General features: G+C 47.5%; 2 protein-coding genes across 10 annotated transcripts in view; both read left to right on the forward strand.

Moving 5' to 3' along the window:
- The window catches only part of SEPTIN5 (septin 5), a 60,635-nt gene extending 59,092 nt beyond the window's left edge, over positions 1-1,543 (forward strand). For all 8 annotated transcript variants that reach the window (XM_044440825.1, XM_044440830.1, XM_044440823.1 and 5 more), the window contains 2 exons: positions 325-427; positions 1,113-1,543. In XM_044440825.1, the coding sequence (XP_044296760.1) occupies positions 325-427; positions 1,113-1,169 (160 nt within the window). In that variant the 3' untranslated portion in view covers positions 1,170-1,543. The remainder of the gene's footprint in view (positions 1-324; positions 428-1,112) is intronic.
- Positions 1,544-3,648: 2,105 nt separating this feature from the next.
- On the forward strand, positions 3,649-16,079 carry GP1BB (glycoprotein Ib platelet subunit beta). Of its 2 annotated transcripts, XM_044440835.1 has the most exons (5): positions 3,649-3,726; positions 11,386-11,479; positions 12,578-12,775; positions 14,442-14,535; positions 15,034-16,079. In XM_044440835.1, the coding sequence occupies exon 5, from the start codon at positions 15,042-15,044 to the stop codon at positions 15,660-15,662; it is 621 nt and encodes a 206-aa protein (XP_044296770.1). In that variant the 5' UTR covers positions 3,649-3,726; positions 11,386-11,479; positions 12,578-12,775; positions 14,442-14,535; positions 15,034-15,041; the 3' UTR covers positions 15,663-16,079. The 2 variants fall into 2 exon arrangements, with proteins under 2 accessions (XP_044296770.1, XP_044296771.1); XM_044440836.1 differs by lacking the exon at positions 14,442-14,535.
- Positions 16,080-19,466: the final 3,387 nt, after the last annotated feature.

Below are 19,466 nucleotides of genomic sequence, written 5' to 3' on the forward strand. Positions count from 1 at the left end.
ACTGGGCAGCCCTCTGAGTGTGACGTGGTGTCCTGCAACAGCAGGGGGTTGGACCTGATGGCCTTCATGGCCCCTTCCAACTCTACTGTTCTATCATTCTATGTACCAAGTATGGACAAATGGAAGGGCACTCTAAGCAGATGCATTCTGGGTGCATAGAAGCTTGGCATGTAGGTCTGAAAGGCACAGTGAGAGTTTCACGTCTTGGCTTCCAGCGCGAGACGCTTTGGGCCAGCGCTGCTTGTACAGCAAATGGGTAAGAAGGCGAAATCGAGCTGGGTTTAACCCCCACTTCTTTTCCTCATTCTTCTGTCCCCACTTCAGCAAGTTGACTCAGGACAACCGGATAGAGAGCCCCATTCCGATCCTGCCCCTTCCGACACCAGATGCCGAAACAGAGAAACTGATCAAGATGAAGGATGAAGAGGTAAGAATCTGTCTGTCCTCAGCTGCTTACTCAGGTGAAACCTTTTAGCCTCTGGCAAAAAGCCCGTCTGTCTATTTAAAACTTTTCTATACTGTCCTGTCAGACATCTTGGGACAGTTTACAACAGATTAATAGAATACGAATACGAATTTCCTTTCACCCAGCCATGCATTTGGCAGCTTTTAAGTTTTGATGAATTTTATTCATTACCTAGCAGATGGTTTTGTTGTGATTTATTTTCCCCGTACTACTTTTATAGTACGATCCCTTTAGATCTCTAAATGGTTCACCCAGTGGTTCCAGTGAGTCATCATTTGTTCTCATAGCAGGTATGAGTCCCTGTAAAAGCAGCAAGTGTTGGGGACACCACCACAAAAACAATACTGAATCAAAGCAGTATTGTAATCTGTTACGATTATTGTGATTTGGGTTTCGGATGGTTTAGATTTGGAACAGCAGTACATTTCGGGGTTTATAGTCCATAATATTTATTTATCTATTTATTTAGAGTTTTTATATGCCGTCCCATTGCTTATAGCCTCAGGATGGCTCACATAAATGCTTATAATACTTGGTGACAGTTTACCACGTAGAAAGCCAAGCAGTCCAGCACCGGTGGGAAGGCAGGGTGTTGAAGTCTGGACACCAAGCGCCACTGCCTCTTCTGTGCCTTGTCTCCCGGCAGTTGCGGCGAATGCAGGAGATGCTCCAGAAGATGCAGCAGCAGATGCAGGAGCAATGAGAGGAAGCTGGGACAGACGGGCCAAGGGGATCCTCTCGGTGGCGAGTCGGCCATTCAGCAGGAATCATGAACACTCCTGGAAGGACTTTCCCGTTGCAAGGAAGAGGAAGGGGCACAACAGACTTGTGAGCGTGGATGGCACTTCTGCTCTCTCCAGTATGATTGTAGCCTGACGGTGCAAAGGTGGAAGGGGAGAGCTTGCTGAGAATCGCCTCCTGTCTTCAGAGTATTCCCATTGCTTCCCAGTCTTTCCTAGGTGTAACTCAACGCTTGTTTAGGGAACATCCTGGTATTTAAAGAAAAGAAATCTCCATTTCTATGGCATATGAATTTTGAGGACTCTGTGGAAAATGCACGTAAATGTTTACTCTTAACCAAGGTGCTGTGATTCTCTTCCTTTTCCCCCACCCTCTAAATACCTCCCTTTTTAGAAACTCGGTATCTTTCAGAAGACACAGCAAGTCCAGCTAGGCCAACGATACCTCTGAACCAAGTGCTCCTGGCATGGGCCCCACCTGGTCTGACTGCATGTCGGTGGCATTCCCGGGCGGTTGGTTTTTTCCCAGCCACTTCAAGGGAAGAGCTGCACGCTGGTTGGGCTTGGGGGTGGGGTGGGGTGGGGTGGGGTGGGGCTGGGCTGTTTTTCACTGGGTTTCTCAAGGCATTCCTGGCTGATTTATTTCACTTTCCTACTAAGAAACTCAAGGCACTTTTGCACTAGCGGGGAAGGAGGAACTGGAGATGACCTGCTTGGGGGGGCTGTAAAACAGCGCCTACCGGTTCTTGTTTTCGGCGAGATATGTTACAGGCAGGGAACTGCATGGATACTTGGTTCTTCTAGGTGGTATGGAATGATACAGAACAACCTTTGAGGTAGAGCATCACTTTGTCCCAGTGGTCCTGACTACTTTCTTGCCAAACTAAGAGCAAAACTGGATTCTGAGAAGAAAGTTTAAATGGGTTTCTATGCTACATGGGGGGCTTCTCCAACGCTCCTTTTTCCACAGCATCTCAGGTTGCCTTTTGAATTTTCTCTGTCCATCTAAAACAGACTTTGGAGCCACATGGGTGCTTCTGCTGATCTGGAATTTGTGCCGTGGAGTTGGAAGGAGGCTGGCTCAGATCCGTGTGAGCAGTGCTGACATGAAAAACTACTTTGGCGCCTGGCTGATCTTGCCCAGTTGGGCTGCATGATGGGTTCCATAGTCTCAAGGCTGGTGGATGAGATGCTCGCAGTATTACAAGTCCACGACACCGTGAGACCAAAAGCAAAGCGCATGCGGGTGGAAACATGCAGGTGATGTGAGAGAACGTAAAATCTAGGAGCCTGACACTGGACAGCACCTGTTGAATTGTACAGGCAGGGTTATTTTTCCTGAAGCAGCTTATGAAAGCACTTTTCAAGGTGGTAGTCCTGTTGGATGTTCTTCTCTGGCCAGAGATCATTTCTTGCTTGCATCCTGGAGTCCTCATTTAACACTGCAGAAATCCACACACTGTGTGCAGTGTGTAACTAGGGCCGGATGAATGCTCACCCCTCGGAGGTGAGGCCCACCGTGTAATAATTCGCAGGCCTGTCACACCCTGGATCCCCCTCGTCCCCCATGCAATGTGGTAGTCAAGTCTGCATCCGCTTGTTTCTCTCTCTTGCTTTTAGGGAAGGAGTGGGAAAGTGCTGTCCCAGTATCCCCATTATTCCAATTCCTGACAGCCCTTTGCATGTCAGTGGTCGGGGTGATGGTAGTGGAAGCCCAGCCGCTTCTGGGGGGACGCAGGGTCCTGGCTTCCGCTTTAAGATCACCAGACGCAAAGGCGGAATGAAGCATGTACGTGTCAAATGATCGCAGCCCGTGTATCCTTGGCAGAGCAGCCTGTGCCGCAGGCATGGAAAAAAGAGTGAGCTTTCCACAATGTCTTCTGCACGGCTACAAACGACAAAGGAATTTTGTCCTCTGCGTTATGTCTCCCCCTTCTATCGTTTGCTTGTTTCTGTCTTTTCTCTCTGTTAAGAAAGAAAAATGAAACTGGATTGAAGCAGTGGAGGGCGAAGGAGGGGATATTTACCAGCCTGCCCTGCCCGCTGCCTCTCGGATCCATATTGCCCACTCCCACCCTCCACAGGGCTTGCCTGGGTAGCAAGCTCAGCCCCCGTTTCCTCGTAAGAGCTCCTCTTCCTCTTCCTCTTCCTCTTCCTCTTCCTCTTCCTCCTGTACACCAACACGATGTTGTAAGGAAGAGGCCTCCTTAAGTGGGAGCCCCTGACCCGGAGCGGGCGGTGCTTTCACCTGGAGGCAGAGGGGCCTGTTGACAAGAGATAAGCCTGCTCTTTTTTCTGCAGCAGTGACAATGACGGGTTGCTGCTTGTGCCTGGGCTTCCCTGATAATGCGCTGCTCTGAAGGAGACCAGTGGGACCCATGTGCTCATTCCACGGCACCGCATGTGTCTGTGTGTGAGGAGGCACGGCTCGGTTACCCTTCTGTCTTTCAGATGTCCTCAATTCCAGGGCATGCCCCGAAACCTCCCCCTGAATCCATTTCCTCTTGGAGGTCCTGTGAAGTAAGCATTATCGTGCCTTTGGCATTCTCTTTCGCTGTTCCTTCAATGTGTGCCAGGATTTTCCATGTAATTTTTGATGCTTCGGTGTGATGAATTGCTTGCAAAATGCCGGGTTTGGTGGGGAGGGGGAGAAATGCAGACAGATGGGACTAGAAGTAGATGTTTGCCATGTGGAGTGAAGGGAGCAGGGAAAAATCCCACGTGGGCAGTCCAAATGTTGGTTCTTGTTATATATACTGGTAGTGTGGTAGCTCCCAAGAGCCTCATCCATTGCAAGCAAGTCTCTCTTTTCATCTCTTCCTCTTTTTTTAATTCGAGCTTATGTGGTCACAGTACAGAATAAATCAAAATAGGATTCTCCTTGAGATAGAAGAGAGTTACATCCATGCCTGGATTTAAATGGATTTAAATGCCCAGGTAAAGAATTAAATCCATGTCTGATTCTGAAAGGTCTCCCTCTTTTTCCAGGGTGGGTTGGTTCTTGCACTCGGAGAGCCTTCTCCAGGTCACCTTGAAACTGCCAAGTCCTCTGCCCCTCAGCCTCCTCCTCAGAACTGAGCAGGTGGTAACCTGGGAGAGCCGGGCCCTGCGGAAGGAACCTTGACTCAAGCATCGGGCAGCTCCTCTCCATACAGAAAACCCAGGCTCCGTCCCTCACGTGTCCTGTCAAACAGAACCCCCAGTTATATAGTGGTCTCTCTACCCAGGACTGGAAATATGCACCTTTCCAAACCGTTCTGTCTGTTTCATGAAGTGCCAGGTGCCTCTCGTTCTGTTGCCATCTGCTTATGGATGGATTTTCACCAGAAGCTTGCCCTGTCTGTGCTAATTCAAATTGCAATGATGTGCAATTTGACTGATGTGCAAGTGCGCATTAGCACTATTGTGAAGTAGGATAGCCCCCCCCCCCCCCGCCCTGCCAAAAAAAACCCCCTATTTGCAAGCCTATGCCGTGATTGTCTTTCTCCCCCTTTGGAGTTCAGCATAAGGACTATTTTATGATGCTAAATCGCAAGTGAGCAAAACTGGCTGTAGGTTACAGGTCAAGGGTTTTATAGGAAACACAAGAGAAGCTTGTCCAGTAATGCCAGACAAAGGTCATACAGAGGTTTAGAGTAATTCGCATTAACTTCCCTGCTGTTCCAGCAAATGAGGTCCTAAAATGGAATCCTTGAGGCAGTTCCCTCTTTTTCAGTTCCCATTTCTTAGGACATCTCAGTCCTAGTCATTGCTCTCCTCCCCTTAGTGGATTCCCTCTTGCGTTGATCGTGCCCATTTCCGCCTCTTTCTTCTCTTCAGGAAAGCTGCTGTTTCCTGTGGGTTCCAGAGAAGCATGACTCCCGTGTCTGTTATCTGCGTTTTCTTTCTCCTTGGTGCTCTGTTCTGGGAGTCCCCAGCCCCCACTTTGTACAAAACAGAATCTATTCTCATTTCTTTTTGAGCATCCTCTGCAGAGACGGAGGCCCTGTCCTTACTATTTGCATCATTTGTGTGACTTGGAGGAAAAAGCAAGTCCTACTCATGGAACATCGAACTCCTCTGAATCCATTTTGGATTTCTCTGAGATCCTTGTTTGCAGCTCTGGAGAGCGGCTGCCAGTCAGAGTATGCAATACTGGGCTAGATGAAGATAGCAGCTTCCAGCGTTCTCACATGGGTGGTGAAGCATGGCTTCGAGGGTGCGATGACACGTTTTAAGACACGCTGGTCACTCCTTTGCAGGCACTTGCACTTGCATTGTTAAATGTGCTTGTGACATTTCACACAAGTCACTTCCTTTGTCATTAACAGTAAGTCTGCTCTGAAATGGGGAAGGCTGACTCGTTCGTCTTGCTTCCAGCAAAAAAAGCACTTCTCTTCAAAACAAATCCAAACCCAAATGCCATGCCTCCTGAAGCCCAAGCTCTGCAGGACGGCAGTGGCAGATTAATCTTGCCTGTAAGAGCAGGGTAGGGCTAAAGCAATGCCTGAAGGCAATGGCTGCATGCTGTAATGAATTGGGAGCTTCTGGCCCTGTGCAGGCGCTGTGTTAATGATGTTTGCTGCTGACCTGCTATGCCAACAGGCGATTCAAAATCACTTCGTAAAATCCATTGGAATGAATTGGGAGCTTCTGGCCCTCCGCGTAGCGATATCCCCGAAGAGGGTCCTAAAGGCAAGCCGGTGCATTGATTCAGATCAACAACCTGCTCCCAAGAGGTCTCCTGCGCTTAGGAGCAGGGCTTTCATGGCGTGTCACTGCTCATTTCAATACTTAGCATCACGCGGGTGGGGGAATAGATTGTTGCTGGGAAAATTAACCCCCCCCCCCCCCGAGCTACTGTGAAGATTGTAGGGAAGTTCGGAAGGCACAAGGAATGCTGTGATTGCACTACACCACGACCCACCCCCACCTATCCAGGCAGTAAATGTTGCTCGGTGTGTTTTGAATTAGAGTGGATCTTTCGTGAATCTATTGTGAGGTTAAACGTTCAGGTGTCTTCAGAGCAAAACAAACCAATGAGAAGGATGCTGCAGTTGGTTTTGGAAGTCTGTGCAAACCAGACGGTTGGAGAGTAAGAGGAGACAATGTTCTAGTGCATGGAGAAGAATTGCTGGCGAGAGACCCTTGATTGGATGACGGGTGCTCAGTTGATGAGGCGTGGTACTTTGAGGTGGAATTAGTGGGGCAGGAGATGGGGGGCAGAACCGGAGGGGTGGTCTCTGCTCCTCCTGGTTGTGTGAGGAGACCCTTCACACCAAGTCATGCATGAAGGGGGCTAAGATGGACTTGTGCTTAGAAGAAATGATGCTGCGGTGAACTTTGATGGAGTAAAACCAGGAGTAGGAGTAAAACCAGGAGTAAAACTATTGTGTCTACGGAAACGCCACCATGTCCATCTGTAAAATATTGCAGAATTTGGAAAGATCGTGAAACGGCTACCAGGGGAACCCCAGGATAGGGCAAGGGTCAGGGGCATCGCTGATATTACTGAGCCCTGCCCGTAGGGTACATGACTGCATAAAATATGCATATTTATACTGAGATATGCAAATATGGAAGTATTAGGTTTGTTTGGATTTCACAGGTGGCAAGGACAACCTGTTAATTTCTCATCCAGCTTTGTGAAGGTGCTTCCTGACCCCGATCACCCTGAATCCGTGAATAGTTCACCAGCTTGGAAAAGACTTTTTGGGAAAAGTGCAGGAACATATGGGAATGTGGAGTTAACCCTTCCCTCCCTAGATACAGTCCACTGGAAAATTGCCCCCTGCTTAGCAGATAAACTACAGAGAGGATCCCCCCTTCATTAGCACCAGTGGATACTGCGTTCTGTGAATTATATTTGGGCCCCCTGGAAATATGTTGAAGGCCAGAGGGCCAGCCTAGCAAAGCCCCTGGGAAAGATCTTTCCGTTAGACTGTTGAGGCTTGGGTGGTGCTTTTGCAGACATCCTTAGAGAACGATGAGTGCCATTTTGTGATGGAGAAACAGGAGAGGAAAACACTCCTATTAAAAAAAATATTTAAAAACACTCTATTTATTTAGAGGTTGTTCCCTGCTCCACAGTGGAGGAGCCGTTTTCCTAGCGGAGAGCAGGTCATTGGGCAGTCTTTGGATAGGGATGTCCTCAAAAGAGTGGGGAGCCCAGAAAGGGTTGGGTGCAGGGTGTGTGTGTTGGTCTGAGTTTCAAAAGCAAGCTTGAGAGATGTTGCCTTAAAGGAAATTGCCTTACCCCAACATTACACTGAATTGTACCAGAAAGGTTGGTGAAATCTGTAGTTGATGATGTCGGATTCAGGAAAACTACATGGGCGCTTGAAAGAAAAGGAAGCACAGTCGATTTGTTAGAAGCTGCTTTTCCACAACTGATGATGGTCTGTTGAAGGTTGCACAGATCCTGATGGGTTTCAACTGATCGTTTCGCTGGCCAGTTATACATCAGCGGTGGAACCGCAGGGGGCAGGTCCCCTTAGTATTCTACTGGCCCTGGCACCCTCAGTGACTGCTTTGTTTTATTTTTAAGTAAGCTACGGGGTGGCACAATCTGGCTCAAATGAAGGGAAGCAAATGATGTTGGGGCTCACGGAATTCATCCAGGCCCTTCTGCTTCCCCTCGCCCGTACTTGAGCACTACCCAAAACGCGATGAGCCCAAAAGCAACGCTTCACTCTTTCCCCTCCAGGTTATGCCTCTGGGCCAAAACAGGCGGTCCTTTAAATCTGCGCCCATCAGCAGTGACTTCTCATTGTCCTTTGATACTCTGGAGTAGTTCAGGATGGGTCCAACCTGGATTTTCAATGTTCCCACCACCACCATGCTCAGTGCTATTTTTGAAAAAAAAAAAAAAAAGGTGCCGGAACTCACGTCGCTGCCAGCAGTAAGCACTCGGCGCGCGACCGCACACACCAATCTCAAGCCGAGCAGCGCCCTATCAGCGCGGACACACAAGCAGCCCGCAGGCACTATGTTAGTGATGTTTGCTGCTGACCTGCTGCGCCGACAGGCGATTCAAAATCACTTCGTAAAATCCGTTGGAAGAAAAGGTGCCGGAACACCGTTCCAGTTGTTCGATGACAAAAAAAAGCCCCAACCATGCTAAGTCTGATCTGAACTGCCTACTCTGGGTTCGCTGCAGACTAAACCATGACATTTACGAAGCTGCTAGACGGAGAGTTAAAGGAAAGTCTATTTTAGCTTTCCAGGCAGGCTCTTGCTGGTTTTGTGTTTGGGAGTCTTTTGGGGATTGTTGGGGGCAAAGCCTGTGCTTGCACCCACAACACGTGGGCCTTGGGTATGCAGTGTCTCGTTGGAGAAGCAACAAGCCTCCTTCTGGCCAACTCACTCTTGCAACTGGGGGTTGGTTTCCTGTGCGAGCTTCGTGTTTGTTCTCACAGTCTGCTCTGCATGCCTTTTTTTCCCGGGGTGGGAGGCTGATTCCCCGCACACCTGCCTTTTTCGGGCTCCCACACCACACCGTCACAGCCCCATTGTAAACTGTGGCTTGTTGCAACTGCTTCTGTGACACCCACGCTTGCCTTGCTCTGTACAGCTTTCCCCTTCCTCTTTCTTCGTTTTTGTTTTGTAAATTTCTGTTGAACATTTTGTCGTTGTGATCAAAGAGAACAGATCCTTTTAAATATATCCATTTTATTAAAATTATTATTATTAATATAATGTTTACTACCTGAACTGATCTATGAAGTAAAGTAAAAACAAAACCATGCATTTCTGTTGTACTGGTGAATTAATGTCCATGAACTTAACTCGGTATTGAGCTTTACAAATTCCTAGACAGCAAAAGTAAAGGATTTCTAAAGAGCTGAATTTCAGGTGGGATCCTGCCACTGCGTGAGGCAAAGGGAACATGGCCAAAATACCAGCATATTTTAGATTAAAGCTCTTGCCACCCCTTCAGCAGGCGGCATTTTGATTGCTTAGAAAGGAGGAAAAGCTTGGAAACCAAACCAGTGATCAGTGGCTGGAGAAAAGGCAGTGACACCAGGAGAACGCCCTGAAATTCTACATCTCTGCTATACAAAATGGCCGGATTTGCTTTTCCTGAATTAATAGTCCATTCACTGCTGCTGCATTGCAGCTCTTGGGCTTTTTAAATGTGTCAAAATACACATTTAAATGGATATTTGGAGAGGAAATGCATCTTTACATAATGTTTTGAGAGGTTCTCTTTTGTTCTTTAGAGAAAGAGAAATATGACAAAGCGACTGAGTTATAGGTAAAAGCATGTAAAAGTGTCTGAGACTAGGAAAGAAAGCTTTGCCCAGCCCCAAGAGGAAGCCATTGCATTTATTGGATCCTAGGCCACCCAATACCCAGGTTCTAGCTCTGCCATGATCAGAGCAGGGCTCCTGCAAAAAGTTGACCACCATCAGCCTGAACGATGCTTGGTCCCCAAGTGGTCAAGTTCAAGAATTGGAGTGAAGAGCTTTTGGTCAGCCCAAGGATTCTCTCCAGGATGAAGGATAGTGAGGTAGGCTGAATGGAGATCTCCTTGTTGACATCAATGCGACCTGAAAGCAGACTGAGGTCTGGACAACCAGAACTCCCTCAGGCTCCACCACTTCCTTGCAAAGCAGACAGTCTTAAAGCAACCAGTTGGCACTCTTGAAGGATGGGTGGACTGTTACATTTTGGGTTCAAACCTTTGTGCCTGGCCTGGCATTGCCTTCCCTGTGTATGACTCTGTTGTTTTCTTGCATGGCACACTTCCTTCTTTCTCAGGATGTGGTCAACGTTTGTTCTTAACTAAGGATAGCATATGCTGTTGGGCTGTCAGAGCCTTCAGTCCTACTGCCAGCTCTATCCAGTCCAAGGACACGCCATCAGCCTTGGCACTTTCCTGTTCCTGGGAAACGATCAACGGGACTTCCAAATTCCTGGTAGTACAAGATGTTCCAATATCTTTGGAAATGTTGGCCTGAAACTTTTTTCCAGTAAAACCTGGCCGGTCACTTACTGAAGACATGGTCTGCATATCTTCAGCTGCACTAGACAACGGGTTTGTCTTCACCATCTTTCGAGGTCCTCCCCTGAACCGGCACAGAAAACAACCGCAAATCTGTCACCAGGGCTATATGGAGTTGCACATACAGAAATGGGAGCTGTTATGTCCCCGTTCCCCTGCCGCGTACTCACAATAGACCATCTGCATCTTAATACAGGGCCCTGAAATAGGGTGCTGAAAAACTGCAGCTCACGACATTAGGACAGTCTTATTTTGGGTGCTGTTTTATTGTTGTGAGACTGCGGCTCAGGGGTGCAGAACCTCAGGCTCAGGGGCCGAATCTGGCCCTCTAGAATTCCTCAGAGGCTCACCCCCCATCCCCTAGTTCTACTCCTTTCCTCTGACCACCAAGAGTTGGGTGGTGGTTTTGCACAGTCCAGCCCAGGCCGAGTTAGCAGCACCAAGAGCTTGAAGCTAAAATATGTTGGTTGTATTTGCATTTTGGGTGTTTGGGCCTACCTGTCACTGGAATACGGCCCCCGAGAACTTGTCTAAAAGTAAATGTGGCCCTTGGGTTCAGAGAGGTTCTGTGCTCTGATACAACATAGCTACGGCATTTCGTTCGGTTCACCCGTTCAAACACAATGCTCTAGCATAATGAAACTAAGTTGCCTAGAACTGGACAGCACGGTTAACCATTTTGCATCATCGCTCCCATAATCCCTGACCATTGGCCAGGTCTGGCAGGGGCTGGCTGGAGTTGTAGTCCAAAAAAAAGGGGAAGCCCCAGGTTCCTTTTATCTGATATAAATAAGATGAAAGTCTTGTCTTATTCGAGGGGAGATGGAGAGAACTGGGCATGTTCAGCCTTGAGAAGAGAAGACTAAAGGAAGATCTGATAGCATTCTACAAGTACTTGAAGGTTGTCACAAAGAGGAAGGGCAGGATCTCTTCTTGATCATCCCAGAGTTCAGGACATGGAATAATGGGCCCAAGTTACAGGAAGAACCAAGAACCTCACACTAGAGGCATTCCAGGTGCAGCTGGTCAGCCACCTGAGAGGGATGGTTTAACCTGGAGTCCTGCACAGAGCAGGGGGCTGGATGGATGGATGGCCCTCTGACCCCTTCCAACTCCTATTCCATGATTTTTTTTCTCATAGCAATATGTACTTTTGCATTGACTTTATGTTCATCTAACCATTTTTGATCCAGCTTACAGAGCAAGTGAGGGATTTGCAGGCTGCCCAGTATTAAGCATGTTTTCTTGGAAGTAAATCCAGCTGAGTGCATTCATGCTTCCTTGCAGGTAAGTGCGCCTGGGGCCACATCCTAAGACTAAATGCACTAACCGGCATGCAAGCAGCATCGTGTGCAGCAGAATGCAAGGGCTGCATCGCTAGGCAGAGGAAGACTTTTATTTTTATTATTACGGTTGCTACTACTTCTAATACTGATTTTTATTTCTGTACCACTCAAGATGTGAGGCTGTCTGGGTGGTGTACAGTAATTCATAAAATGTAATGAAACACAGTCTAAAATACAAATAATCACATACACCCCAATCATATTATCACTACATATATATTATATTTATATACATATATATTATACATATACATATATGTATATGTATACATATATATAATATACATATATATATTATATACATATAATATATAATACATATAATATATAATATACATATATATAATATACATATATATTATATTATATTTTCACTACAGACATTTAAAAACCAGAATTTGAGCCATGTAAATAACTAAGGCATGTTAATACAACTTGGCCTATTTTAAAAAGTGGATATAACCTCCCTTTGCTCTTTAGAGGTGTTCAATCCTTGGTAGAAAGGAAAGATCTGATGCTGAAAGCATAGCGTAGCCGGCGGCAGGCAGGCCACAGTGGCGAGATCGTGGCACCACTGAACGGACGCTACAGAGAAGGCTCTGTTCTTTGTGACCGTCAGCCAAGTCTGTTAGCGATGCTGGGGAACAGGAGCTGGCAAAGAGAACATCAAGACCTGCTTCAGCTGAACTGCCCTTTCCCTGGGAGTTGAGAGGAGGAGCAGAGCTGTTCTATCCATCCTGCTGAAAAATCTGCTTACTTTCCCCTCCTCCTCCTCTGCCTTTGCCTTCATCTCCATTTCTTCCTCCTCCTCCCCCTCCTCCTCCTCCCATTCCTTTTTCCTTTGGTGCCACTCTTTCAGCTTGTAAACCTTGGGCAGGGATGGGCTTTAAAAAACTTAGCTAATAGATTGAAAGATGCTCTGAGAGCCTTGGTTTGGCTGAGGAGTGGAATAAAAGTAGCTGAACTAAATAGGCAGCAACTAAATAAACTTTAGAGAATCCGTCTGATGTTTTCTTTCTCTTTATCACTCTGCCTGCAGACAGTGCCGCAAATATAACTTCTCTGTGGGCTGCGCTGGGGAGCCCCTTCATCAGCTGGAAGGGCCCTCTGCCCCGCACCTTATCTTTCCGGCACATGCAGGCATTCGGTGGAGATTGCCGAGCGGTGCATTTGTGTCTTGTGCAGCCAGCTAGCAACACTTCGGCTCTCATTCCCGGAGAGGAGCTATCCTGAACTGGTAAGTCCACAGCCCTTTTTAATCAGTTGCACTGGGAACTGCTTTAGGGTGTTGGGACTTCTAGGCCAGTATTGACTGGGTTCAGACACACAAGAATCTGTTGTACCTGCGGTGTTACAGACGAGACCAGAGACCGGATGGTAAAGTAAAGTGGAGATTTATTACCTGCAAGATTTCTTGCAGGGACCAACATTCATGGTTAGAATGCGGCACCGGGTGGAGTTTGAATGAGGTTTTTATAGCTTCACAGTGAGTTTTCGGTAAATGGGAAACAATACAATCAGTTTTTGACAGAAATCAGAACAATGGCGACAATGGGGAGTTACAGAATCACATAAGCAGTTGAGCAAGCGATATACAGAAGCAGATTTGGTTAGCAGTAAGTTTTTTTATCTTTTAATTTACACCTTCTAAGCAATCTTTGCCCATTACGTCTTTGGTGAGCTTTTTCCATTTTCTGAGGGAATTCTCTGAGGCAGTTACTAGACATTTGAATGGGCTAGAGCTTAGGAGAGCTAAGCCTATCATGCAAACCCTGAGACAGCTGATTATTCTAGTGTTTGACCGTGTCATGCCTATCTGGAGCCTAGAGGAGTCATGCCTATCCTGAATGCCCCGAGAAAGCTGATAGGTATCTCTATTATGTCAGGATCCTGGGGAGGCAGGTACAACAAATCCACATTCATGGGATGAGTGTGGGCTGTATCTCAGGAAGAGGATGAGCTGTCACATCACTTGCTCCTACCTGATCTTTTTAAAAACTGGGCGCAGCAGGGTAGCTAGCCCATTTCAAACCCCAGAATTAACTCAGCCAGAACCAGGCAATCCAAAGTGCTGCCCCAAGGCACTTTATTTTGCAGAATTTACACAGAAGTAGACCTATAGCAAAGTCCTCCTGTGGCACAGCTGTGGCCCGTTACCTGCGTAACATCCCCAAGTTTCACCTTTGACCAATTTCTGTTTTCTTTCTTATATAAAAATGAATAATATGAAATATGTCCCAGATCTATTGATTTTTCTGTTGGGCATCTCTGTTGGGCATTCTCTCCAGAACTTGGCAATAGAAGGGGGGTAGGTAGAGCAAAAATTCCCCATGGATTATTAAGTTACTGATCTAGGTAAATGGACTTAAGTGCTCCAGGTGTTTGTTGGTTGGAGTGAGCAATGAGAATTCATTGTGGAATTTTGGTCTCACAGAGCTAGATTTGTTCGCAAACACTCCAACCAGCCCCTTCCAATAAACACCAATTAGTTCTTAGTGATACAGTTTTATCTAAAGGTTTTACCTGGATAGCTTCCGATACTTTGTTTTGATCTTTTGAATTAATAACTTCTCTCTCCATGGACGGATTTATTTGTGGGGACTTCTTACCGCTCCAACATGCTCTGGAGAATGGCTTGGGGTACTCAAATCCCCCCCCCCGCCACGTTGGTCTGCCTTTGTGTGCATTTAAATACTGAACGCAGTGCCAGCCCTAGCTTTCTGGTGGCCTTTGAGCAAACTCCTTCAATGGGTCCCCTCTCTGAGGGAATGGATACCTGTCTTCTCACCACCAGGTGGCCCTTTCTGCACATCCTCTTCATCATGGCTCCCTCGCTGGCTTGCTTGACAGACAGAGAGATGGTGAGCAAGTTGGTGGGAGCTTTTCTTTCTCCTTCTATTTAGGACCTCCCTCGTCTGGGCCAGGGCAAGAGGCAGGCAGATTGCAGTGGCAAAGAAGAGGGCAATCCCAGCAGCCCTTGCAGTGGGTACTTGTCAGGTACGGAATCATGGCTCCTTTTCACCTGAGCATGGATGGAGAACTTGAACAAACCTTTAAAACCTGGCCTGTTATGTGCCGCTGGGCTTTCCCAGCCTGTGGTCTGCAGGTGCTGCGGGATTAGTATTTATTTAATTTATTTATCAAATTGGTGTTCTACGCTAATAGTCCCATAGGACTTTCTAAGCGAATTACAACATAGCAATTAACAACAATAGATAATAAAATAAAATCACAATATGCCCGTAAGATAACAAGCGCGTAACAATGATATGCATAGTATGACAGCAATGGAACAACAATATACAACAGTGCGTGATGATTACTGCTCAGGCCCCGAGGCCAGTGGGTGGGGGTAATGGGCATTGTTGTTCAGCAACACCAGGTGGCCCTGCTGGGAGAGGCTGAGTGCCTTTTGTCATTGCTTCCCGTGAGCCCTCCATCCGGGACAAGCATTGCAGAAGGGTCAGGTTAAGTGGCCAGGCTTTTGTTTTTCAGAGCTGAAGATGTGTTTTCTGCGGGCCTTCCTCCTCCTCCTCCTCCTCCTCCTCGGCTGCCCTCCTCTGGCCACCGCCACCTGCCCTCATTGGTGCAGCTGTACTGATGATATCATTGACTGCAAAGGGCTCGGCCTCAGTGAGGATGACCTTCCCACCTCCCTTGCCTCGTCAACGAGGAGGCTCTACCTTAACAACAACCAGCTCACCTTCATCCCCAGTGGCTTCTTCGACCGTCTGAAGAACCTCCACACTGTCTCCCTGTGGGGCAACCCCTGGGATTGCACCTGCAACATCCTTTACCTGCGCTCTTGGCTCCAGTGGCAGCAGAATCGAACCATGTACAGAAACATCGTTTGCACCTCCCCGGCCCACCTTGAAGGAAGAATCGTTACCTATTTGTTGGAGGATGAGATTCTTTCCACGTGCCAGTACTGGTACTGTAGCATGGCACTCATCATGCAGATCTGCCTGTTCCTCTTCATCCTTGTGCAAGCGATTCTGCTTTTCGTCGTCCTCGTCTATGTCCGCAGGTTCCAGAGGATAGCCAAGGAAGCCAGGAGGACAACGGCTGAGATCTCGGAGTATGTGGGCTCGTGGAGGGCTGCGGACATGGAGCAAGATGACTGAAGGAGGGGGCGGCTGTCTTAGGGGCTAAAAGATCAGCCGGGGGGGGGGGGGACTGGCGACACCCCGACCTTCCTTTCCGCTTTGTTCTGGAGCAGAAGTGGGGAACTCAAGGGTTGAACTGGACTTTGCAAGAGTCCTCAGAGGCTGCAGTCCGGTGGGGTTAAGGTGAGCATGGGAAACAGCATGGGACCTCCCTGGGCACCCACCCCATTTCCCACAGTGCCCCAAAGCAACATGATGGGGAATGCATGCTTCCAAGTGGGACTTTGGGATTCTTGCTCACCAGATTGCCTTGCTGTTTGAATTTGTAGCCATGTGTTCCTCATTCTTTACTTTCTCACACCTTTTGTAACTACTGTATTTTGCAACTACTGATGGAGCACGGCCTTTCTAAATAAATTCCACAATCGGTTTCCATGATCAGTGTTCTTGTTCCAGCCACTGGGGGAGATCTGGGGACTCCCTTTCACAAGTCTGCTAGCGTGGACTCTCTCTTTTCTTGGGAAAGAAGGTGAGCAGCTCCGTACTCTCCTGGGCTAATCAGTCAAGCCAGTGGTGGGCGGTGCTTAGCCAGCAGTGGGAAGGGCCGGAACCAGAAGTAGGTGGAGCTATCTCTTCTCTCTCTCTCTCTCTCTCTCTCTCTCTCTCTCTCTCTCTCTCTCTCTCTCTCTGCAACCCCATCTCTCTATCATCAGACCTCTTTCTCCCACTGTTTTTCTGCCCCTCTTTCTGCTTGTACCTGTCGATCTCTCTGTGCCACCCCTTTCCTGTTTCTCTCTCTCTGCTAGCATGTTTTTTCTCTTCTTCCAGCCCCGCTGGCTGCCACACGGGGGGTGGGGCATGCAAATGTCTCTTGCTGGGACCTCTTGCAGCAATTTTCCTAACACTGCCCCACAAGGCTAAGCTGGATGCCCTTTCTGCATCTCCATAAATGCTGTGCAGGAATGCTTATGGCACCTCCCGGACCCAGCTTTTTTGAACTGTTGGTGACTGCCTAGAAGACAACGGTGCTTTTTCCCAGCATATTTTCAACCTACACCTTCTGGGCTATTGAAACAGAGCGAACTGAGCTGTGGCTGTACTGGGGAATGCAGCAGTCCCTTTTCAGCCTTCCTCCGTGAGCTTGGAGGCAGAAGGGGAAGGGAAAACAGGCTCGGCTGTAAATCTTGGAACGGGGATGGAAGCGCTACAGATGCCATTCTGATTTCATCTGTGAAATGTCAGGTGAAGGGCAAAGAGTGTGTTTATATCTCTCAGGATCTTTTTCTCTAAAATAAATACACCCCTGAATCCACCCCTTTGTGAATCCATCATCCTGAGCTCAGTGCAAAATTGAATGATAAATCAAACCTATCCAAGTGACTGAATTAGTAGTTTTCAGACCCGACGCAGCGAAAGAAACCTGACAGACGACGCAGTGTATGCAAGCCAAGATGAATGGAGAAGGGCAGCCATGTAGATTTATGGCTACGTTTCCTTGTCAGGACTTATGAACCATTCTGGGGCATGGAATGATTTATGCTCACGTCACTGAGGCTGCTTATGGTCCAAGGAGGTTGGAAAGGGTGCCAGGAAGACATTAAGATCTGGCCCTGCCATGAGGATAATGACGGAGGGGGCTGCTGTTCTCCAGGGATAGGCTTGTTTGTGTATGCAGTAATGATGCCTGAAATGATGGGCTGTCTTCATTTCTGCACTTCAGGATGCTAGCAAAGACACTGAAGAAAGAGTCAGTGTCTGCTTACCTGGGAGTATGCTCACCTGAACTGCATGGGACTTTCTTTTGCATGGGTATGTGTTGCCTTGTGCTATAGCAGCTATAAGAATACTATTATATGATTATGAAGTGGTGACTCTTCATCTTTGGGCTTTGTAGTATTTCAATTTCTCATCTCTCTTTTTAGCACACCTGCAATGGGAAGGTGGGTGGGGGAAGAAATGTATTCACTTTGCATTTTTATGTGGAACCCTTTTAATTGCACACTTTAAAATAAGAATATTATTATATTGTTATATTAAGTTCCCTTCCCTTCCCTTCCACATTCCAGAGGAAGCAAATTTAAAAATGGAAGCATTATCAGACTTTGAGGCAAACCATGGTTAAGACTGGAAAAATGCAAAATTGATGGGTTTGTTTGCCTCGAACCTTGTGCAATCCAGAATAGTTCAAAAGTTGTATCAATTAACTGATAAAAGAGCTTATTTTTCTGCCAGGACAAAGATCAGCTACATAATATCACCCAAGCAGTGGTGCAGAGGCAGATGTTGACACGCCGGCACTTATTCTGACAGTCCCGATAGCCAACCCCGTGGTCCTGCTTATCTCCATCCCGCACACCAAGGAGGTTCCAAGGAATCTCCCGGCTGCCAAGGTGACCCTCCGCCTGAGGAAGTTTGCCCCTACAGGGCTGCCCTAATTGGCAGCATCTCCGCAGTATTTTGCTCTCTTCCCTCTGGGAAGGCTGTTCTTTGGAGGAATATCTGGAGTTCCCGGAGCGTTGTGTGGAGGCATCTTGGGGCCTTGGTTCTGATGGAAGAGGGTGCAGGAGTCAGCTGGCTGCCAGAGCGCCTGGCTTAGGAATAGTATTCCTCATGAGCAGGGCAATATTGGCAAGCAGGCAATCACACCACAGGGGGTGCGGGCCTGGTGCTGAGCTCTGGGTGGGGCTCAGGAGGGCCACACTCAACACCTTCATGTGTTGGCACGGAGAGCTGGCATAAGGTCTCCAAAGCAGCATCTCTCTCTGCTCTGGACCCGCCTTGGTTTGGATTTTGCGTTCTCTACGGCCCTTGCCTTGGAACTGGCCCCAGCTTCACCCTCGGGGTGCTGTCCTTGTGCTTCTGTGAGCAGTAGGCACCTTTTCCAGTTCTACCTCGAGATGCCAAGCTGGGCACTTCTGTGTTCAAAGCAGGGTCCTTTTCCACGGTGGTGGTGGTCCTTCCCGAACACCTCTTGCGTGTTTTGACCAGGTCTTTGAACATGATGGACTCTCACAGGACCCTTTTCGGGATATAGCAAACGTAACCTCTTGTGAGCAAACTGTTCATGTGTCGGTTTATTTTGCAGGTGTTTGTCTTCCATGCCAAGTTTTGCAGCATTTTGGAAAGCTTTACTCTGAGGGAGAGCTGGCTTTTGTTTCCAGCACTTCCTCACTGTGTCCAGAAGGTGGTGCTCAATCCTCACCTGAGTTTTCCTTTCTCTATTACCTGATCTTTCAACACTGCCTTGGCAAACTTCTCCTTCCCAGGATGGGCTTTAATTCCCACCTATTGATCATGGCCGGAAAAGAGAGGTGAAATGGAGATTTTATTTCCAGGACAATGGTTCTCTTATATGAAAAGCCACAATCCCCTTTGTACAAATGCCAGTCAGCAAAATGAAGCACCTTCCCTGGGCTTGTTTTGTACGATTCTCATGTCCATTTTGATATTTATTATTAGCTGTCTGGATTTTTCCCCACTTGAAGACAGAGGAGATGAATTACGAAATGCTTACAGTCCACTGATGGATGTGATAAATGAACAGTCAGTAAGCATTGGATTTAGTTTACAATAATAAGCTTTCTGCAAACCCACCTCCGACCCATATTTCAGTGGCTGTGATAATTATGCTGTTGAAGAATAAATTAGCGTTTCTGTCTCAACATTACCTATTTGGGACTGAGACTGGGATGGGCATATTTTGCACTGTTGGTTTCTCTATTCCTCTGCCCACCCAAATGTAAATTCAGTTCCTCTAACTCAGAGAATTTCTGTAGTCTTAAGTTCATTCCAAAATGTGAGACTTTTTAAATGAGTTATATG

This window comes from Varanus komodoensis, unplaced genomic scaffold, assembly GCF_004798865.1.
Source record: "Varanus komodoensis strain SLA01 unplaced genomic scaffold, ASM479886v1 scaffold38, whole genome shotgun sequence".
NCBI lineage: Eukaryota > Metazoa > Chordata > Lepidosauria > Squamata > Varanidae > Varanus > Varanus komodoensis.